Source organism: Fimicolochytrium jonesii (genome assembly GCF_025526975.1).
Source record: "Fimicolochytrium jonesii strain JEL569 chromosome Unknown EV422scaffold_1, whole genome shotgun sequence".
NCBI classification, from domain to species: Eukaryota; Fungi; Chytridiomycota; class Chytridiomycetes; order Spizellomycetales; family Powellomycetaceae; genus Fimicolochytrium; species Fimicolochytrium jonesii.
The window spans coordinates 158,260-175,665 of record NW_026515668.1 but is presented as its reverse complement, the minus strand read 5'-3'; the positions used below and the strand labels follow the sequence as shown (position 1 = coordinate 175,665).

The 17,406-nt window shown below is 49.6% G+C and overlaps 6 protein-coding genes across 6 annotated transcripts; 2 read left to right on the top strand and 4 right to left on the bottom strand.

Annotated features, from left to right (window-relative positions):
* Nucleotides 1-368: 368 nt before the first annotated feature.
* On the top strand, nucleotides 369-2,687 carry EV422DRAFT_592674 (uncharacterized protein; the record flags this gene model as incomplete). Its single annotated transcript, XM_053073553.1, has 11 exons — nucleotides 369-390; nucleotides 467-556; nucleotides 618-670; nucleotides 769-1,008; nucleotides 1,080-1,227; nucleotides 1,303-1,408; nucleotides 1,473-1,784; nucleotides 1,854-1,926; nucleotides 1,988-2,145; nucleotides 2,209-2,349; nucleotides 2,413-2,687. 11 exons carry the CDS (start codon nucleotides 369-371, stop codon nucleotides 2,666-2,668), a joined length of 1,599 nt encoding a protein of 532 aa, XP_052929828.1. The 3' UTR covers nucleotides 2,669-2,687.
* EV422DRAFT_2278 (ketopantoate reductase PanE/ApbA C terminal-domain-containing protein) lies at nucleotides 2,560-3,875 on the bottom strand. The gene has a single exon (XM_053065532.1). The coding sequence runs from the start codon at nucleotides 3,712-3,714 to the stop codon at nucleotides 2,707-2,709; it is 1,008 nt and encodes a 335-aa protein (XP_052929827.1). The 5' UTR covers nucleotides 3,715-3,875; the 3' UTR covers nucleotides 2,560-2,706.
* A 33-nt stretch (nucleotides 3,876-3,908) lies between these two features.
* On the top strand, nucleotides 3,909-5,251 carry EV422DRAFT_510712 (ribosomal protein L37e-domain-containing protein). Its single transcript, XM_053068952.1, has 4 exons — nucleotides 3,909-4,059; nucleotides 4,678-4,813; nucleotides 4,905-5,006; nucleotides 5,093-5,251. Exons 1-4 carry the CDS (start codon nucleotides 4,057-4,059, stop codon nucleotides 5,134-5,136), a joined length of 285 nt encoding a protein of 94 aa, XP_052929826.1. The 5' UTR covers nucleotides 3,909-4,056; the 3' UTR covers nucleotides 5,137-5,251.
* Nucleotides 5,252-6,752: 1,501 nt separating this feature from the next.
* Nucleotides 6,753-7,313, bottom strand: EV422DRAFT_562641 (uncharacterized protein; the record flags this gene model as incomplete). Its single annotated transcript, XM_053071973.1, has 1 exon — nucleotides 6,753-7,313. The coding sequence occupies one exon, from the start codon at nucleotides 7,311-7,313 to the stop codon at nucleotides 6,753-6,755; it is 561 nt and encodes a 186-aa protein (XP_052929825.1).
* Nucleotides 7,314-7,786: 473 nt separating this feature from the next.
* EV422DRAFT_510708 (uncharacterized protein) lies at nucleotides 7,787-9,014 on the bottom strand. Its single transcript, XM_053068951.1, has 3 exons — nucleotides 8,636-9,014; nucleotides 7,984-8,546; nucleotides 7,787-7,917 (listed from the first exon to the last, which is right to left on the bottom strand). The coding sequence occupies exons 1-2, from the start codon at nucleotides 8,956-8,958 to the stop codon at nucleotides 8,144-8,146; spliced, it is 726 nt and encodes a 241-aa protein (XP_052929824.1). The 5' UTR covers nucleotides 8,959-9,014; the 3' UTR covers nucleotides 7,787-7,917; nucleotides 7,984-8,143.
* A 1,178-nt stretch (nucleotides 9,015-10,192) lies between these two features.
* Nucleotides 10,193-10,579, bottom strand: EV422DRAFT_502361 (uncharacterized protein; the record flags this gene model as incomplete). The annotated part of the gene is made up of 1 exon (XM_053068262.1): nucleotides 10,193-10,579. One exon carries the CDS (start codon nucleotides 10,577-10,579, stop codon nucleotides 10,193-10,195), a length of 387 nt encoding a protein of 128 aa, XP_052929823.1.
* Nucleotides 10,580-17,406: the final 6,827 nt, after the last annotated feature.

The window sequence follows — 17,406 nt, the reverse complement described above, 5'->3', positions numbered from 1 at the left end:
AGGTTTAGGAATATGCTCTGGACGAGGAACGTAGTTCATGAGTTCAATGGATGAGGAGAAGGTTTATTGCCATTCTGCCAGACAGTGGGGGTTGCGCGTGTTCTTCAACTTTACTCTGTTGATCTACTTGACTCGATCATTTCGGGGAAAGGCGCAACGAGACTCCCAGCAACCTTGATATACCAACGGTCATCAACTGACTGCGCTTGCCGTCTGATACTACTCATACTCCAACAGCTTTCTCAAAGGCCCCAGAACATATCCACCCGCACGTCGTTCCCGGCTTTTTAGATCACTCACCCATCACCGTCCGTCCAAGCATTCCCACCGCCCTTAACCCAGTTCATAGCATTCACAGCATCCCGAAAATGCCGCCCCGACGAGAGAAAGGTATTTGTTTGCCTCGCCTCCAGTCCCGTTCAACTGGCATAGTTAGTTACCACCGCGACGTTCCTTCTCATCGCAGACACCCGAACGCAGTCTCCAACCGAATACCTAGAAAGTCTCGTGCCGTCCGAGGAGGCGGTTACGATTGCGGAGCTTTCGGGAAGCTTGGGTATGTTGTCGGTCGCGGGACGCTTCATCGACCGGGATACTAATGCGGATTATCTTCGAAGTGCAAGTGACCGAGAACGACGATCCGAGGCTGTTTGATTATGTGCAGGCTGAGGTAGGGGACGGGATTGATGCTTCGAGATTGTGGGACAGCCGATGCGAACAGGGACGGGATAAGGGAATCGGAGACTCACCCCAAGCTCACCTTCCCAGGGGGTTTTATACCCCATCCTCAAATTCCCCTACGCCTTCTCAGACCCCAGCGACGTCCAATTCCCCATCGCGCGGTTAGCAAAAGCGCCACCACCCTCAGCCCTCGAAGACCAGCTGGACACATTATTGAACTCGGTGTTGACGTGGTGGGAGGACCGCAAGGAGCCTATTGCGCGGTACTCAGAGAAGACACATCAGGTTGTTGAGTGGGTTTTGAATCGGGTTGCTAGTATGCAGCAGGTGGGTAAGGCGCGGAAGCATATGCTTTTGAAGGACGCGAGGCGAGCACTGATGGTGGAATGGTGTGACAGCCGTCGAGGAAACTACAGTACTACACGCGCCTGCAAGCCGATCTCGCGACCCGGCCCATAAGAACGCTGGCGTGGCATGCGAGTCGGCAAGTGATAGCTGTGGCCCATAAGCAGAACAGCGTGCATATTTACGATATCGTGTCGGAAAGTACGTACATTCAACTCGTTACAAAAGCTTTTGTGTGAACGGATGAAACTGACGGACGATGTACTGCCGGTTTAGAATGGTTTCCATCCCTCCCGTCGGGTTTACGCCACGAGTTCCAGACAGATATCACCGCCTTAGAGTGGAGTCCACAGACCGGCACGCTGCTCGCCGTCGCATCACGGTAACGTCCCCTCCCTTCCTCACCTATCCCCACCCCCAAACCTAATTCCCCCTCCTCTCCCCAGCCACGGCATCACCCTCTGGCGCCTCATCTTCGACCCCACACCTAACACCTCCACCACCCCAGCAACATTCCTCCACGCCTCCACTCCCACCTTCGCCTGGCTCACCTTCCTCCGCTACCCGGGGTTCGACAACCTCACCTGTCTCGCATGGTCGCCGGATGGGCAGTACATTGTTGCGGGCTCGGCGACATCTAGTGCGGTAGTTGTGTGGGATGTGGCGATGGAAGAAGCGACGGTTGTCGGGGGCGCGAATGGGGGGACGACAGGGGTATGGTGGAGTCCGAATGGGGAGTATTTGGTTCAGGCTTGCACGTAGGTGGTGGTGTTTGGTGGAGGGTTGGGGTTTGTGTGAGTGGGACACTGATTTGGGTGCGGTGATAGGAACATGATGCGGATCTGGGAAACACGAACCTGGAAAGATGAAGTCGTCAATACCAACGGGCGGAGACCACATGTACGTACCCTCCCCTTCTCTTCACTCCCTCACTCTGCCCACCCCTAACACCCTCCCCCAGTCAGTAATATGGCACCCCGACTCCCGCCTCTACTTCTTTGCCCTCGCCCGCGGCCGCAAGATCTTTTCCCAGCAGATCAACTCCCCGCCGCCTTCACTGGATATCAAGGCCGTTGAAGAGACCAAAATGCCTCTGTTTGAGACCTCGACGGGGTTCAGGTGCGTGACCATGTCACCACAATTCACGTCTCGATGGATAATCACTGATATGACTTTCTATAGGGTCGGCGGATATATAAAACAAATGGCGGCCGACCCAACATGTAAACGGCTCGCAGTTACGTTTGAAGGCACGCATAACGGGGCGGAATTGGTGGCGCTGTTTAGGGTCGGGAGGGGCCCGTTACCTGTTTTGGATATCATGTGAGTTTCCTGGCGAGAATCCCATCCAGTAGTATGTCCTTAACCCTTTGATTTTTGCATTAGTGGGTTTATAAGAGGTCCACAATGGCACCCTGACGCCCCACGACCACTCCCACCTCGATCCCCTTTCGCTAATGAATCTCAAATGGACACGGATGATGACCAACAACAACAACAACAAGAAGACAATGAAGAAGGTGATGGTGCACCCCCGCTACCGACAACCATCGTATTCGCGCCCATGTTCAAACGGGGCGCGCTGTTGACGTGTGTTTGGGAGGATGGGAGTGTCGGGTTTACGCCGTTGTATTTTCGGTAGAACATAACTTAAAAGACATATCATTCATCCCATCATGATCATACACCCACATCCCCACTCTTCAACCTAACCAAGTCCCAAAGCGCCCTCAAAACAGGCGTCTGCACCCCGTACTCCTCCCCCTTCGTCACACAATACCCCAAAATAAAATCCACCTCCGTGCACCCGCCCCTCTCCACATCCACCAACATTGAGTTCCTGTTCCCCTTTGTCGCGTCCGCTACCCCGCATACATAATCCGTCAACATCTCCGCTGACCACTTTTGTGATGCTGGGGCGTGGAGATGGGGGAGTAGAGAAGCGAGTTCTGTGCATATTTGGGTTATCAAGCCACGACCCAGGGGTGTGAGGACGCACCCGTTGGGAAGGCCGAGGAGGGCGGTGATGGGGTTCAGACAGGCGTTTGTGACGAGTTTTAATAAGAGGGTTGGGAGGAGGGCATCTGGTGGCTGATATTCGAGTCCTGCGCGATTGAGGGTTGTTAGTATACCTCCTGTCGTATCTGATATAGATGCGGGAGAACCAGAGATTGGTCCGAAACAAGTCCCACCCCTGCCCGCCCAAACCACATTGAAGCGATCCCTCATCCACGCGCCATGCGTCGTCGACCCCGCGAAAACGACGGGTCCGCCGTGCGAGGTGGGCGGGAAGAGGGATTGGATGGTCGGGTGCAGGGCCAGGACGCCATTTTGGAGGAGGATTATAATTGCGGGATGAGAGATGGAGCGGGGGCGGATGAGACGGTGTCGGATGGATTGCACGGCCGCGTGCGTGTCGCCTGCTTTGGTGCATACTAACAGACAATCGATCCCCCCCTTCCCCTCCTTCCCATTTGCAGCCACATCCTCAGCCTGAATCCCAGTATGTTCCACAGTCGAATCGTCCGCAGCGTCATGTACGCGGATGATGCTCCCGGCTTTGAGGAAGGATTGGAGAGTTGCGGGGCGGAGGAGGAGGGTTGTTGGGACGTTGTGCTGCGCGAGGATGTGGGTGTGCAGGAGGCCGATTGCGCCTGCGCCGAGAATGTGGATGCGGGGTGGTGGCATTGGCGAAGGAAGTTTTTGACGAGGACAGGGGAGAGTGGGAGGTTGCGGGGGCGAGAATCCGTCGCGGCGATGAGCATGGGGAATGAAACGATCTTCTCGATCTTGCAACAGACGCCGGATTCTGCAGGAAAAAAGCGGCGCCAATACAACTAGCTCTTCCCCGCACGTGCTTGAGGAGTTTCAATCGAGATGACACACAATGAGTCACGCGCCTCAGAGTCTCAATTGGGAAGGTCGCCTTGCATATGCTTCCCTTTGGCACCTGCGCTTTGGCACGGCATTCTGCGATTCAATATCTTCCGAGCGAGGGTCGAATCCTTATCAATCTAGGAAGCAGCCACCATGGTACGCAGCAGAGAGAGAGCAGGAGACGACAACGCCCGACAACAACCGGAGCAGGGAGAACCTATGCCGGAGTGGATGGACGGATGGATGGATGGATGGATGGATGGAGGTGGAGCGGGGTGGGAATGGGATGATGGAGTTTGAAATCGAATTGCTGAATGGAATCGACGGTCGAGGGGTGTTACTTGGGACGGGGATTACGAACGACAACTGGGGATATCGTCGGCACCGCAGCGTATGGTTTTGCGGTGCAGGAATTCCGACAAACGAAATGGAGACGAGCATGATTCCCACCGGATGGTCAGGGGGAGGTTGGGAATTAACGACATGAACGTCAACGACATGGAGACCAGATGTGGGAGAAACGATGGCGGCGGGGCTCTCAGCTAGGGTCTGGCTCGCTGGCGGATTCTGGGTCAGCGGTCGGAGGCGAATTATCGTTGGGGAATTCAAGACGACTACGAATTTCGCGTGGGTTGGGAGACGACCATTGGGCATGGAACTCTGGAACGGCCGACGTCCTGTTGCCGCAACAACACGGGCGGAGGGAGCGAACTTCTCCTTTCTGGACTCACTTCGTGGACAATACTAACGAGATGTCTTCCCTCACGCAAACAGACCAAGGGTACTCAATCCTTCGGTAAGAAGCACACAAAGTCGCACACTCTGTGCAGGCGATGTGGACGTCGTTCTTTCCACAACCAGAAGAAGACTTGCGCGCAGTGCGGTTACCCTGCGGCCAAGATTCGTCACTGTGAGTATTGAAACTGGACGTTGTTTTCCACACTCGAGGCGGAACGGAACCAAGGAAACTGAGTTTCGCCGTCCTTCCTTTTTTCTCCTAGTCGAGTGGTCTGAGAAGGGCAAGCGTCGCAAGACCACCGGTACCGGCCGTATGCGTTACCTGAAGACGGTCGCTCGCCGTTTCAAGAACGGTTTCCGTGAAGGTACGTCCCATACATCTGACTGTGCACTTACAATACTTCTCCCTCACATATTCACCTCTCGATCTCTCTCCTTCTCCCATATTTAGGTGCCATCGCCAAGCCCAAGACCCGTTCCACCACCTCTGCGTAAACGAAAAATTAATCATCGAAAATCCGATTTAGAAATGGCATGATTTTTTGATATTCCTTTTTCATGTGCGCGTGGGCGGATGTACAGTCAAATATACAATCTGTTCGGGACACCATCGGTACTTTCGGTTGGACGTTGGGGTTGCTGTGACAAGAGTGGTCGTATGGGACAATGTCTTGCGGTGGACGCCAGTGCAAGGACGCCGACGCCGATGCGGGCGGATGTGGAAGATGGGGCTGTCCGCGGGGGGTGCGATGATGGCGAGGAAGGTTAGCCAACCGGTCGGAGTCGGCAAAGTGGTCCGCGAACGAGATTGGATGAATGGAGATTCCGTCCGTCTGCCGCATCACTCCGATTCGTCGTTTACACGTCCTCCGCGCATCACCTCCACTGTGTCGTAGCAAATGTGGCTCTACCTTCTCTAGGTATTAATCTTCTGCAATCCAGATCTATGCACAGTATATGAGACGGACTGTTGGGGAGTGTCTCCATGTAAAACAGACACTTTCATAATGTCGGCAGCCCCAACTTTCATCGCTCCGACGGCACTTATGCACACATGCACGACTCAAAGTCGCAGACGGACAGTAAGGAGTGACCTTCCGCGGAACATTCCTAAGCAACTTTCCAGTGTTCTGTAAGTGAAAACGGACATTCACCCAACAATTTGCCATACACATGCACAGTATGATTGTCTGTTTAGCGGCCGCTTTCTTGAGCCGGCGTCCTCGCTTTCGCCCAATGCCATGCGAGGCCAGAGAAGCAGCCGGGAAAAGCTGAAGGGCACCTCACGGCGTCGGTCTGCACTCCTACGTTTTTGCCTACCTTCCTCCTCACTACCATGGATATGAAGCCCCCGAGTCCAAACTCCGGACCCCGTACGCCTCCGTGCATACCGGACCAAAACCCCCTCCTAAGGACTACACACGCGTAGCGCGATTTCCGAACGGAAAAAGAAACACAACACCACAAATCCGCAAAAGGACAATGTCGCGGATCTGCTTCTTACACACATACGTTGATGCTGTCATCTAACGCATGCTAATGACTGGAAGCACCCTGCCCACCACTGTTTTCAACGAAGCAGAGCTCCTGCCGGTCGCTCCCGATACCTCCAATCACATCGACGTTGTATGACTTGGTTTTCTTCAGCCCTGGCTCCGCTGCTAGCGCGAATACGGACATTCAGACCATGCAACTGCTCTGTACAGGGGTCGAACCTGTGACCTCAGGGCCGGAGGAGCGACCCAGGAAAGGGGTCCTTAGGTCCGTGGCATGGGCAGAGCCAATTCCGTCGCCGTGCCAAGGTCGGTCATATTTTCCATGCGAGTACTCTTAAGGAATAAGGGCGTACTGAAGATGCCGCAAATGCGGAACTGTAGCGGAGCTGTTTGACAATGTGTGTCTGCCCATGGGCTTTGGACATACGTGAATCGCCCGTTGATGTAGTATTTGCTGGTCCTGATACGCTGAGTGATACCGAGTATCATTGACCTGTTCCTGTCGTTCGCTCGTCTGGCAAGCTGTCATACGATGCCATGTGTAGATGTCCGCCGGAACGCTGCAGATTGCCTCGGAGTCGCTTAGATCGTGCTAGATGGTTCTCCCACAAAGGCCTAAACTTTCGGAGGAAGTTGAGGCGAAGGGAGCCATGGAGTTCGGATCGGATGGTCGCTGCTATCTCGCAATTTGACATCTTCGTCATTCAACATTTCCAGATCCTCTTCCGCCGCCAGCGCTTCGTCGTAACCCTCCTCATCTTCGGCCGGTGATGGCGCCGCAGCCGCCATTGCTGCTGCACACACGGTCGCGACAGCAGCAGCACGCGTTGGGCGAGCGGGGGCGGGCGCAGCAGCGGTGGCGGGCGGGGCAGCCGGGGCGGGAGGCATGGGGTTGAGTAGGTCGGTGATGCGAATAGCGCCGGAGATCAACGACCCCGCAGCGTACCCTGAAGACCAGAGGGACACGGTCGGCGAGCTGTCGGTCAGCCAGAGGATCTTTCGGCGCGTGAACAGGCCGCCGAGCGTGCACAAGCCGATGGTCGTGGCGACCATCTCCAGTGTAGTTTTGGCCTGAGTGCGCACAGAGCGCTGAGCGTAGAACACCGCGGCGTCCCATTCACGCACAAAAGTGTCGTGCAGGTCAGCAACGGAGCGCCAATGGCATGAATTGAGCATCCTGACAATCGCCGCGATGTTTTCTTGACGATGCCTCTCTGTGGCCATACGCCAGATTGCCTCTGAGCTTTCGTAGGCCGAACCGTCGATCCACTCGCCCTCTCCGACGTCACTACCTGAATCGGTTTCTTCGTGCTATTCTTCCTCGTCGGCGATTTGCCGTCTGCCTCCACCTCCTTCTCCACTACCTCCTTCTCCACTACTCCTTCTCCTTCACTAACTCATCAACATCGATGACTTCATCCACAGCGACGCGGGCGCGTTTCCTGTCTCGTGGATACCGCATTGTTCACTAGCTAGCGGGGGAGGAGGAGGGGCCAGAAGTTGGTGCATTGCGCAATTGAACGAGTACGCCTGGCCATGGTATCGGTGCAGTCTCTGCGAAAATGGACCAAGACAAGTCGACTAGCTACTTAGTTAGCTTAGTTAGTTAGTGTCTGTTCCACCCGTGTGTGCAGGTGCACGTAAAATACCCTAGCAAGTTGACCCCACACAGTGCCGACGGGCATGGGTCAGACGGCCTCTAAAAGTCGTCACGCGATAATTATAGAGTCGCCTATCGAAGAAGATCTCTCACACGAAACTACTGGCCGGAAAGTGAGTTCTAAAAGCGTCGAGCTCTCAGTCCCGGCCTCGCCTTTTGGACTTTGTTCGGGTTGCAGTTCCCTACCTCGCCCACAAGCCCCTCCGTCCCCGTTCGCTAGAATCATGTTCGAATAATTTGCTGGTCGAACTGTCTGGTTGAGGCCGAATGATATTGTTCAGCTACATACGCCAAGTTTCCACTGCAAGTCTACATTCTAGAAGTCCGGTTTCTAACCGCTCACTCTCTAAGCGACCTTTTCAAACCACTCGGCACAGCCCATCCCAGCAAACGGATCCCGGCAATCCTTCAGCATCTCCATCTCCATCTGCAAATGGATCCCGAGGACTCCATCATCTTTCATCGCTACAGTTGCGTTGAGCCCGGTTACGGGGACGAAGAATGTATCAAGACCGATCGGGGTGATGGAGGTCTGTAGTTGCGGAAGGTACTGTCCAATAGAGAGAAGGAGTGTGTCGTCTTGAAGAGCCAGGGTCAGATTGCCGTATCCATGCGAATGGTAAGTTCCTTGGTACGCGGACATGGGCAGCCTGGTTGTACCGGTACGGTGAGGCTGAGGCGTTGGTGTTGTGGCTGAGCCGGTTTTGCATGTGTAGGATGAGGCAGGGTGGCTGCCGGGCCTCAACAAACTAAAGGCATAAAGAAACAAGTTCAATGTCCGTAGCCCATCGTCGATTCCATACCCACGCTCTCAATTCCATAACCCGGATAAACGCACCTTTCAAATACGTAGGTACAAACACGCTCCAAGAAGCACCGGCTCGGACCACTATTTGTCAGGATGACCACTCCTAGGTCAGAGTTTGGGAGCAAGCAGATTTGCGAATAGAATCCGTATGTCGCTCCATTGTCGCCGTAATATGGCTGGGAATGCCATCGACCAGTCATGAGACCCAATGCATCTGTCAGGCAAGGAAAGTAAATAGATGTGAGGAGATGGGCGCAAGGATAAGGCGCACCAGAGATATGATATTGGCCGTCAGAATTTTTAAGGCACTCCCACTGTGAGGGATACAGGTCACGGAACGCCACACGCCACATACCACGTGACCTGGGAACTTCACCCTTTTCTTCACCCCCTTAAAAGCCCTTCCTCTTTTGAGAGTCGTTCTTCTTGTACTTTATCATCAACAATAGAGTCTACTCTGTTACATGGTAGCACCACCCTTCTTTGGAAGAACGACGACGACAACCCGCACGACAAACCCGCCATTTTTTTTACGATAAACACCTGCAAGAATGGCCAAATGTACGACCAAAGCAACCACGAAAGCGCAGCAGAGCGCACGAGCGGAGTCCAAAGTTTTAAACTCCGATGACGATCTCGCTCGCACGGCGCAACCACGCCCTACCCCAGATCCACTATACAATTGCACTGTGCATTAACTGTACTGACTCCACTCAACACTGTGCATTAACCGTAACGGCTGCTGAAAGTGTAATGCATTAACCATACTGGCGGGTGTATGGTGTAATGTATTAACAATGTACCCTACACCTTCGGTGTTATGCATTAACCGCACAAGCCTTTCAGCCATTAACCATCCTTGCGCATTTGGGAAAAGGGGGGCAAAGTAAAATTCCCCCCTACATGCGTCGAGTCCAACCAACCTTTCTACTACTTCCCCATTCCCTGTTCCATGTAGGGGGGCAAAAAGGCAATTTTCGAACCAACTCTCACCACCAAAAAGAGACATCCTTTTCTCATTCTTCTTTTCAAAACTTTTCATATATCCTCTCATAGGTTTAGAAACTGCCAAAATGCCCCCCCTGTATCTTTTTCCCGTCTGCGGGGGCATTTTTGAAAAAGGGGGGCAAAACAAAATGCCCCCCTACATGCGTCTAGCCAAACTACCCTTCCTATCTATTCGCCCATACCATATTTCATGTAGGGGGGCAAAAAGGCAATTTTCGAACCCACCCTCTCCCACACAAATCACACTTCTTTTCTCATTATTGCTTCTCAAATACTTTTTATATATTCTCTCATAGGTTTTGAAACTGCCAAAATGCCCCCCTACATCTATTATCCCGTCCTCACTCTCTCTTTTCTTTCCACTTCTCTACATTTCTCTAGGGGGGCATTTTCACTTTGCCCCACTTCTCAAAATGCCCCCCGCTTATTCTGAGAAAATAGATTTCCCTACTTCATTAGTCGACCCCGTTACAGTAAATGACAAACTCATACTCTACTGTGACATCCACCAATACGAACATTCTTTCGTTCATTGTTTAAAATTACGTTACATTCAAATCTTTGCTTTCCTTCAGAACTTTAGTCTGCTTTATCAGGTATAGCATCGGTAGTGGTTTCTGAACTATTCTCTTCAATTTTGCCAGTGCCAAAAGCCCACTCGTTGGGCATAGAGAGACTCTCTGTGACAGCGTCATTCTTGACAAACTCCAATTTTCCAGGCTCGTCGAAGCAAGCCCATTCCTTTTTCTCGTTTTCAATCCAACGGTCATACAGTTTTTTCCAGGCAGGTTTCATGATGGAATTGAATCTGCAAAAGTCCCGTAAGTATTCTTTGCATTCCCAACCTGAACCCATTATCGTACCAGTGATAAATCCACAGCGAGTTATGAAATCATCGTCGGACATCTTTTCGCGGTGCGAAACTCCCGTTAACCTTTTGACAAGCGATTTATTGAAGAAAGACATGTTTAATGCTCACGTCTCCAATCTGCACCTTGTCGCTTCTATTTAAATCTTGGCGTGGGACCGAAACCAAATCCGATAACAACTTACATTCGATATTAACTGTCAAGAAATGAGGTTATATGACATGATCAGCGGTCATTGAACTCGAAACAAATCTATAAATGGTCAAGTAGGTATCTAAATACTATTCATCCTCCTAATTCTCTACGTTCCTCTAGGGGGGCATTTTCACTTTGCCCCACTTCTCAAAATGCCCCCGCCGTTCGTGTGATGGGCTTTGTAAAATCGCCCACCCCCAACGTAAAGAGGTTCGTAAAAATCGCCCCCACTGGGGGTGTTTTGTTCCGGACGCCTTGCATAATTTTGGAGTGGGCGATTTCGAGACGTAGTTCAAATTTGTGGGGGTGATTTTGTTGAGACCGGTTCAACAGCGGTGGGGGCGATTTTGTTGCCATTCATCCCGAAATACTGTGGACGCATTTTCTCCAACAGCCAAAGTCAATTTCTTGAGTAAATTCAAACCAATGCCGAACGTTTTTGAAATTAACTCACATATCAAGTTTATCGAGGGAGTTTTTGTTATTCGTTTTCTCGTAGCAGACCTCGATAGTCTGGAACGAATATGTCGGTCTATGTTAAACAAACCCGGTTACATGGCATATATCAAAATAAATGACGAGAATCGGGAAATCTTTAAGCAGATTTACACTATTTTTACCAAGAAGAATAATCGTCTCCGTAAAGATTTCATTTTTCAGAGCGGGTATCTAGGGATCACAGACGATAAGGGACAACTGAGAATGCTATGTGGAACAGACAAAGACCATCGAGCGTGCGTTCTTGATATTGATACTTAGTAGCATTGCGTCCAAAAGTTGAGATATGAATTAGATAATGTTATAGATGTTGGTATGACAATCCTTGCGCTTAACTGCGTATTCGTCGAAGAAAACAGCAACGGCACTTGAAAACTGAATGGGTAGCGAGTCTGATAATTGCTTATATCACAGTAGTACGAGACTGCTCTAGAGGCGACTACGGTAGAGGATTGATCCAATATTTGAACAGTTATTGTTACCCGAGTGTTATTCGAATTCATATATCCCATAAAACTAACATGAGCAACGACGCCAGACATACCTGCTTTCCACATTATCGGACCAAACCCGCCTGTATAACCGTTTCCATTGGTCAACAACGTATCTACAACACCGTCTTTGATACAAACAGCAGATTGAATGATTTGTGAAGCATATACGTTCGTATTGCATGTCAAGGAATTCACAGTTGCTGAACCACTTGCTGCGAATGTGCCCGTAGTTAACGCACCGGAAACATCTATAGTGTTTGCAGAAGCAGTGACAAGGGTCGCTTTGGGAACGGCTTGATTGTATTGAATATTTCGGATAGCGACCCCTCCGGTTGTGGTTTGATTTGCGTATGCCCATGAGATACCATAAACAGGGTAAGCAGTGGCGTTGGCAAAACTAAATGAATTACCATCAGTGGTCCAAGTAGAACCAGGTATATTCGAAAACGTTGCAATGGTTACCATAGCGGACTCGGTAGTTCCGGCAATCACGGAGAACGTAGTAGGCATCGCCACGGCGTCCATCAGGTAGGCGGTGAGTTTGATTGAACTCATAGCAATGGCCGACGGGAGTCTCAATAAAGAGTAATGAAGACTTTGTGTTGTTCCATCTAAACCTAAATTGGCTGTACTTGTGGAACTGGTTTGCCATCGCAGTCTGGATGCAATGGAGGCGTTCATGTACGCATCGAATGGATGACCAGTGTATCCATCTACACCGTTTCCATTTGCATACGTGTATTCGCTGGAGGCTGTAACTGTATAGCCGTTCCATGAGGAACCTGTTGCTGGCGTTGTGGGGTAAGGGAACAAAGTAGTTTTCGATGTTAAGGCAGGACTGTTCAAATCACCGGTCACATTGAGATTTGACCCAACATATAAAGATTTCGCTACAGATGCGCCTCCACTCACTTGAAGAGCGCCTGATGCGTTAGAAGTGGCATCAGTAGTGGTCAAGATCGATACAGTACCACTGTTGTTCAGATTTCCCCCAACATATAAAGATTTCGCTACAGATGCGCCTCCAGACACTTGAAGAGCGCCTGATCCAACGCCTGTGGAATCGGTTGTGGTAAAGACAGATGCAACACCATTATTTGTAAAGACTTTGAACCAAGTGGTATTTTCGGCCGAATTCCACACGGAAAAATCGCCTACCACCCGTAAATCGTCCCATACCCGTACATAAGGGTTGGAACTTTGGTTCGGATCTATGGAGAGAGGACCTTGTGAACCAGTTGCACTGATTGTTGCAAGATTCCCGGTGAAATTCATGTTTCCTGACACTGTTAAATTGCCGATGGAACCATTAGGAATAACAACCTTTCCCGTTCCATCCACTGTAAGCCCTTGAGGTGCATTCCATAATCCCAAACCCAACGTATTAGTTGCAAGACCTGCTCCAGCATAGTTAAAGTACAATCTGGCCATGTTATTTGTAGCCGCTCCTACTCCAATTGGAAGTGTTGAGAAACTCCCCGCTGCCAAGTTCGGTGTCCCAAGATGGCTGCTAACAATAGGTCCGGTTGAGGCAATATTGGAGTAGATTGTGCCATTAACAGTCAAATCTTTACCAAGATTGACATTTCCTGCAATACCCGCTCCACCTCTCACCAGAAATGCACCTGATGTTGTCGAAGTAGAATCTATGGTGGAAAGAATTTGTACACTGGGGAGGTTAGAGTTGATTATGAAATTGGCATTAGACCCGGAGTATAGGAAGAAGTTTCCAGCATTTGGAGCGGTCGTATTGACTCCTGCGAACCCGAATGCTCCCACCGTTGTTCCTGTGTTGTTAACAAAACCGATAGAAGAAAACCCAGATGCCGAAAGACTTTGAAGTTTCAAAACGTCAAAGGAAGTTGAATTTACTTGCATTGTATGACTTCCCGTGGCGGCTGAACCAGCAAATAGAGATTTTCCCACACCTAGACCTCCAGCAACTGTTAGAGCGCCAGTTGTTGTAGAAGAGGAGTCGGTTGTTGTATTGATTAGAACATTTCCATTTGTCAATATATCAAGATTTGATACGCCGGGTCCATTAGCGAATCGTAAGTTTGTCGGTGAATTATTGTACTGTGCCCGAATTACCATATCGCCAATAGCCGAATTTGAGGAAAAATACCCTGCTGCTGAAACGTTGCCCGTTATGCTGCTTCCAAATGTGGGTGTTGATACCGAACCGTTGTACCAAAAGATACTTTGATTTGACCCGACAAAACTCGCATCACTTCCTACCGTCAATTTCTTGGCGATACCAACACCTCCGGCGACCTGTAAAGCGCCAGCATTTGTAGCGTTGGAGTCGGATACCGAATTGATAGTTAGTGCATTCGTTGTCACATTCACCGATAACGCAAGATTTGCGGCAGTATTGTTGTATAAGCCGAAATTATTAGTTCCAAGGCCACTAGTTTGACCTATATGCCACAAAGTCCAACCTCCACCGTTTGAGTTTATAAGACCTACAGAAGGTCCATTTCCGGCTGTAGATTCTTTTATGATTCCATATCCACCGACGTATAATGATTTCGAGATACCAACCCCTCCGGCGACCTGTAAAGCGCCAGTTGTGATTGAACTAGTATCAGTCGTCCCTGCAATTTGAAGACTTCCACCAACATTCAGAGATGATAGAGTTCCAACGCTTGTAATTTGAGGCTGAGCAGGATTTACGCTAAAGGCGTTTCCAGTGCGTGTCAAACCTGTTCCAGCACTAAGAAGCGTATCAACATAAGTCTTATTCGTAAGATGATTTGCTAAGGTCGGTGCTGTTGAGACGACAGCGTTTCCTGACACCGTGACATCTCCAGCAAAACTCGCATTCCCACCGACGCTCAATGATGATAACGTCCCAATTGATGTTATCTGAGGTTGAGCCACATTGACAGAGAAATTGTTTCCTGTACGTGTTAAACCGGTTCCTGCACTTAGAAGCGTATCAACATAAGTCTTATTTGTGAGATGTGTATCTGCTGTTGGGGCTGTCGAGATGATGGCGTTCCCTGATATGGTCACGTCGCCTGTAACACTCAACCCCTGCAGAGTTCCAACTTTGGTGATAACAGCCGACTGATCCGTGTTGACTGAAATGGCTGTGCCTGACTTTGACAATCCTGCGCCAAACTGTTGATGTCTGAGCATCGACGTAGGCTTTCGTGCTTACTTGGGCGTCTATATTGGCAAGAGGCAAGATACCTGTCACATCTGTTGTGAGCGTGATGGTGTTCTTTAACGCCACGGAACCGAGCCCTAGTGCTGTTCTAGATGCTGATGGAGTCGTTGAGACAAAATTACTTCCATCTCCTACGAGAAAATTATTAACAGTTGGGGTAGATGAGGAAATAACAGTCAATTTAGGATTAAGAGGTTGAGCATTTCCGGATGTTGTAGAAATCAATCCATCCACATATGATTTTGTTGCTGGGTTTGATGCGACGGTGGGAGCAGGAATCGTTACCGCTCCAGTAAATGTAGATGCACCACTAACTGAGAGGGAAGTAAGGGTTCCGACCGATGTGATTTGTGTCTGTACAGAATTGACACTTGGAGTTTGAGAATTTTTAGTCAAACCGGTTCCAGCAAGCACAATGTTCGGGTCAATACTTCCAACAGGAAGAATACCGGTGACATCTGCGCTTGCAAGATTGATAACGGATTTAGCAGCCAAACTGCCAAGCGAAGGCTTGTTTGTCAGTAAAGCCGAAGTGTAATCTATACTACTCAGTGCTGCAAGTGAACCAAGCGAAGGCTTGTTTGTAAGTAAAGCCGAAGTGTAATCTATATTACTCAGTGCTGCAAGAGAATTAAGAGTTGGCTTTCCAGTAATGTACGTCGAAGCATAGTCAATACTGCTAAGTGCTGCAAGCAAACCAAGCGTAGGTTTGTTCACCAACGCCGAACTAGTGTAGTCTAAAGTATCGAGCAAACTCAGATTTTTTAATGAGAGATTTGCACGAACATCTGCAGGACTAAATTGAATGAAATTGCCTCCGCTTGCGATAAGCATGTACGTGTTTGTTGGCGCAATGTTCCCCAAATTAGTAAGACGAGCATTTAGAGGTTGATACGTTGTTGAAGCAACACTTGATAATAGATAATTGTTCAGAGTGGGACTGCTTATGGAGCCGGCGGTCAAAGCGCCTGTTACGTTAAGAGATGTGAGTGTCCCAAGGGTAGTGATATTTCCGGTATTAACGGAAATGGTATTAGATGTATCTCTGGAAATTATAGGTCCAGCAAATGTTAATTTCTTCTCGTAGATGGTGAGATCTGGAGCACCCGTTATTCTCGCATACGGAATGGTATCCGTTTTTGCGACTTTACTATCGATAGCAGTTAAAAGAAGACTTGTATTCTGACTTATCAAATTTGAATAAGTTGGCTGTATGATTGTAGAATCGTATTCGCGGAGCATCTGCAAGTTGATTGCCTGCTGTGGGACCTCTCCTGCAATACCAAGATATGAACATGGAGGTGGAGTGTCAAAAAGTAATCTTGTAACATCACAGGATGTATCATCCGTTTTAGGGAAAGTTGCAATGATAACTTGTGAGCCGTTTGGATCTGGAACAGGGTTTCCCTTTGAATCCACTACATTGTTACCATTTGCGTCTTTCTGGTTCTTTCTCTCTCGACCACTTGCAGCGATGAAACCACCAAGGATTCCGGCTGCTGCAGCAGGTCCTCCAAGAAGACCCCCGACGCCACCGATAGCAGATGTGGCAAATGGAGCGCCAGCCGCAGGGCCAATGAGACCAACCGCGCCTCCAAGGATTGTTGAAAGGGGTCCGGTAACGGAGACTACGGGATTAGATCCAGATGCTGTTAAAGGATCAGATTCGCCACTGGGCTCCGAATCCTCATTTTTCTCTTCTGGATCATCATCTTCTTTCCGGTTTTTGTAGGGCTGAATCGAGGAGATATTGAAACCGGTTTCCTCGGAGCCAACAACGAGGATTCCGGAGCCCCCTGTTAAAACCAAAGGTTGTTTCGCGATGTTATACTCCTTATCTGCTCCAGTTACAATGATAGGTAAAGCGCCGGTAATTACCGTTGGTGTTTCCGGCTCAGGTTGATATGTGCAACTGATGCTCGACCCTGAAATGGATATATTGTTTCCGGCGGTGTAGGCCCCGGAAATAGTGTTTCCCGTAACTGACACTCCATTAGATCCTGTATATGCGCCCTTAATCGAATTGCCTGCTACCGTAACAGTCGAATCACCAGGCTGTAAATCCAACTGCAAATCATCTTCTATGCGTTTAACTCCGTTACTTGCTGTGAGTTTCTCACCGAACGTGTTGTTACCATCGAATGTGATTGAACCTGAGACAGATGGAGCGAGTTTCACTTGATTCGAATTCTCTAATTTCAATCCGCCATTTCCAGGTTGAAAAGTTAGTCCTATCGCAATTTTATCATTTACGATGCGAACACCTTTATTGTCAACGATAGCCGACGGATTTACTGAAAGATTTTGTGAAGAGTCAATTGCTAAACTTGCATCTGTTCTAACATCGATAGTACGCCGACCATTGGACACTCCGGATATGTCTATACCTGACCCTGCTTGGTACAATTGCTCTACGTTCCCGGATGTCACCACTTCATTATTCGAAGGGTTGAAGTTGCTGTTAACGTATACATGCGGAACATGTAGTTCATTGAGTGTTTCATTATACATAAAACTACTGTCTCCATTTAACCCCGATAATGCAGAATAGAATGGTATTTG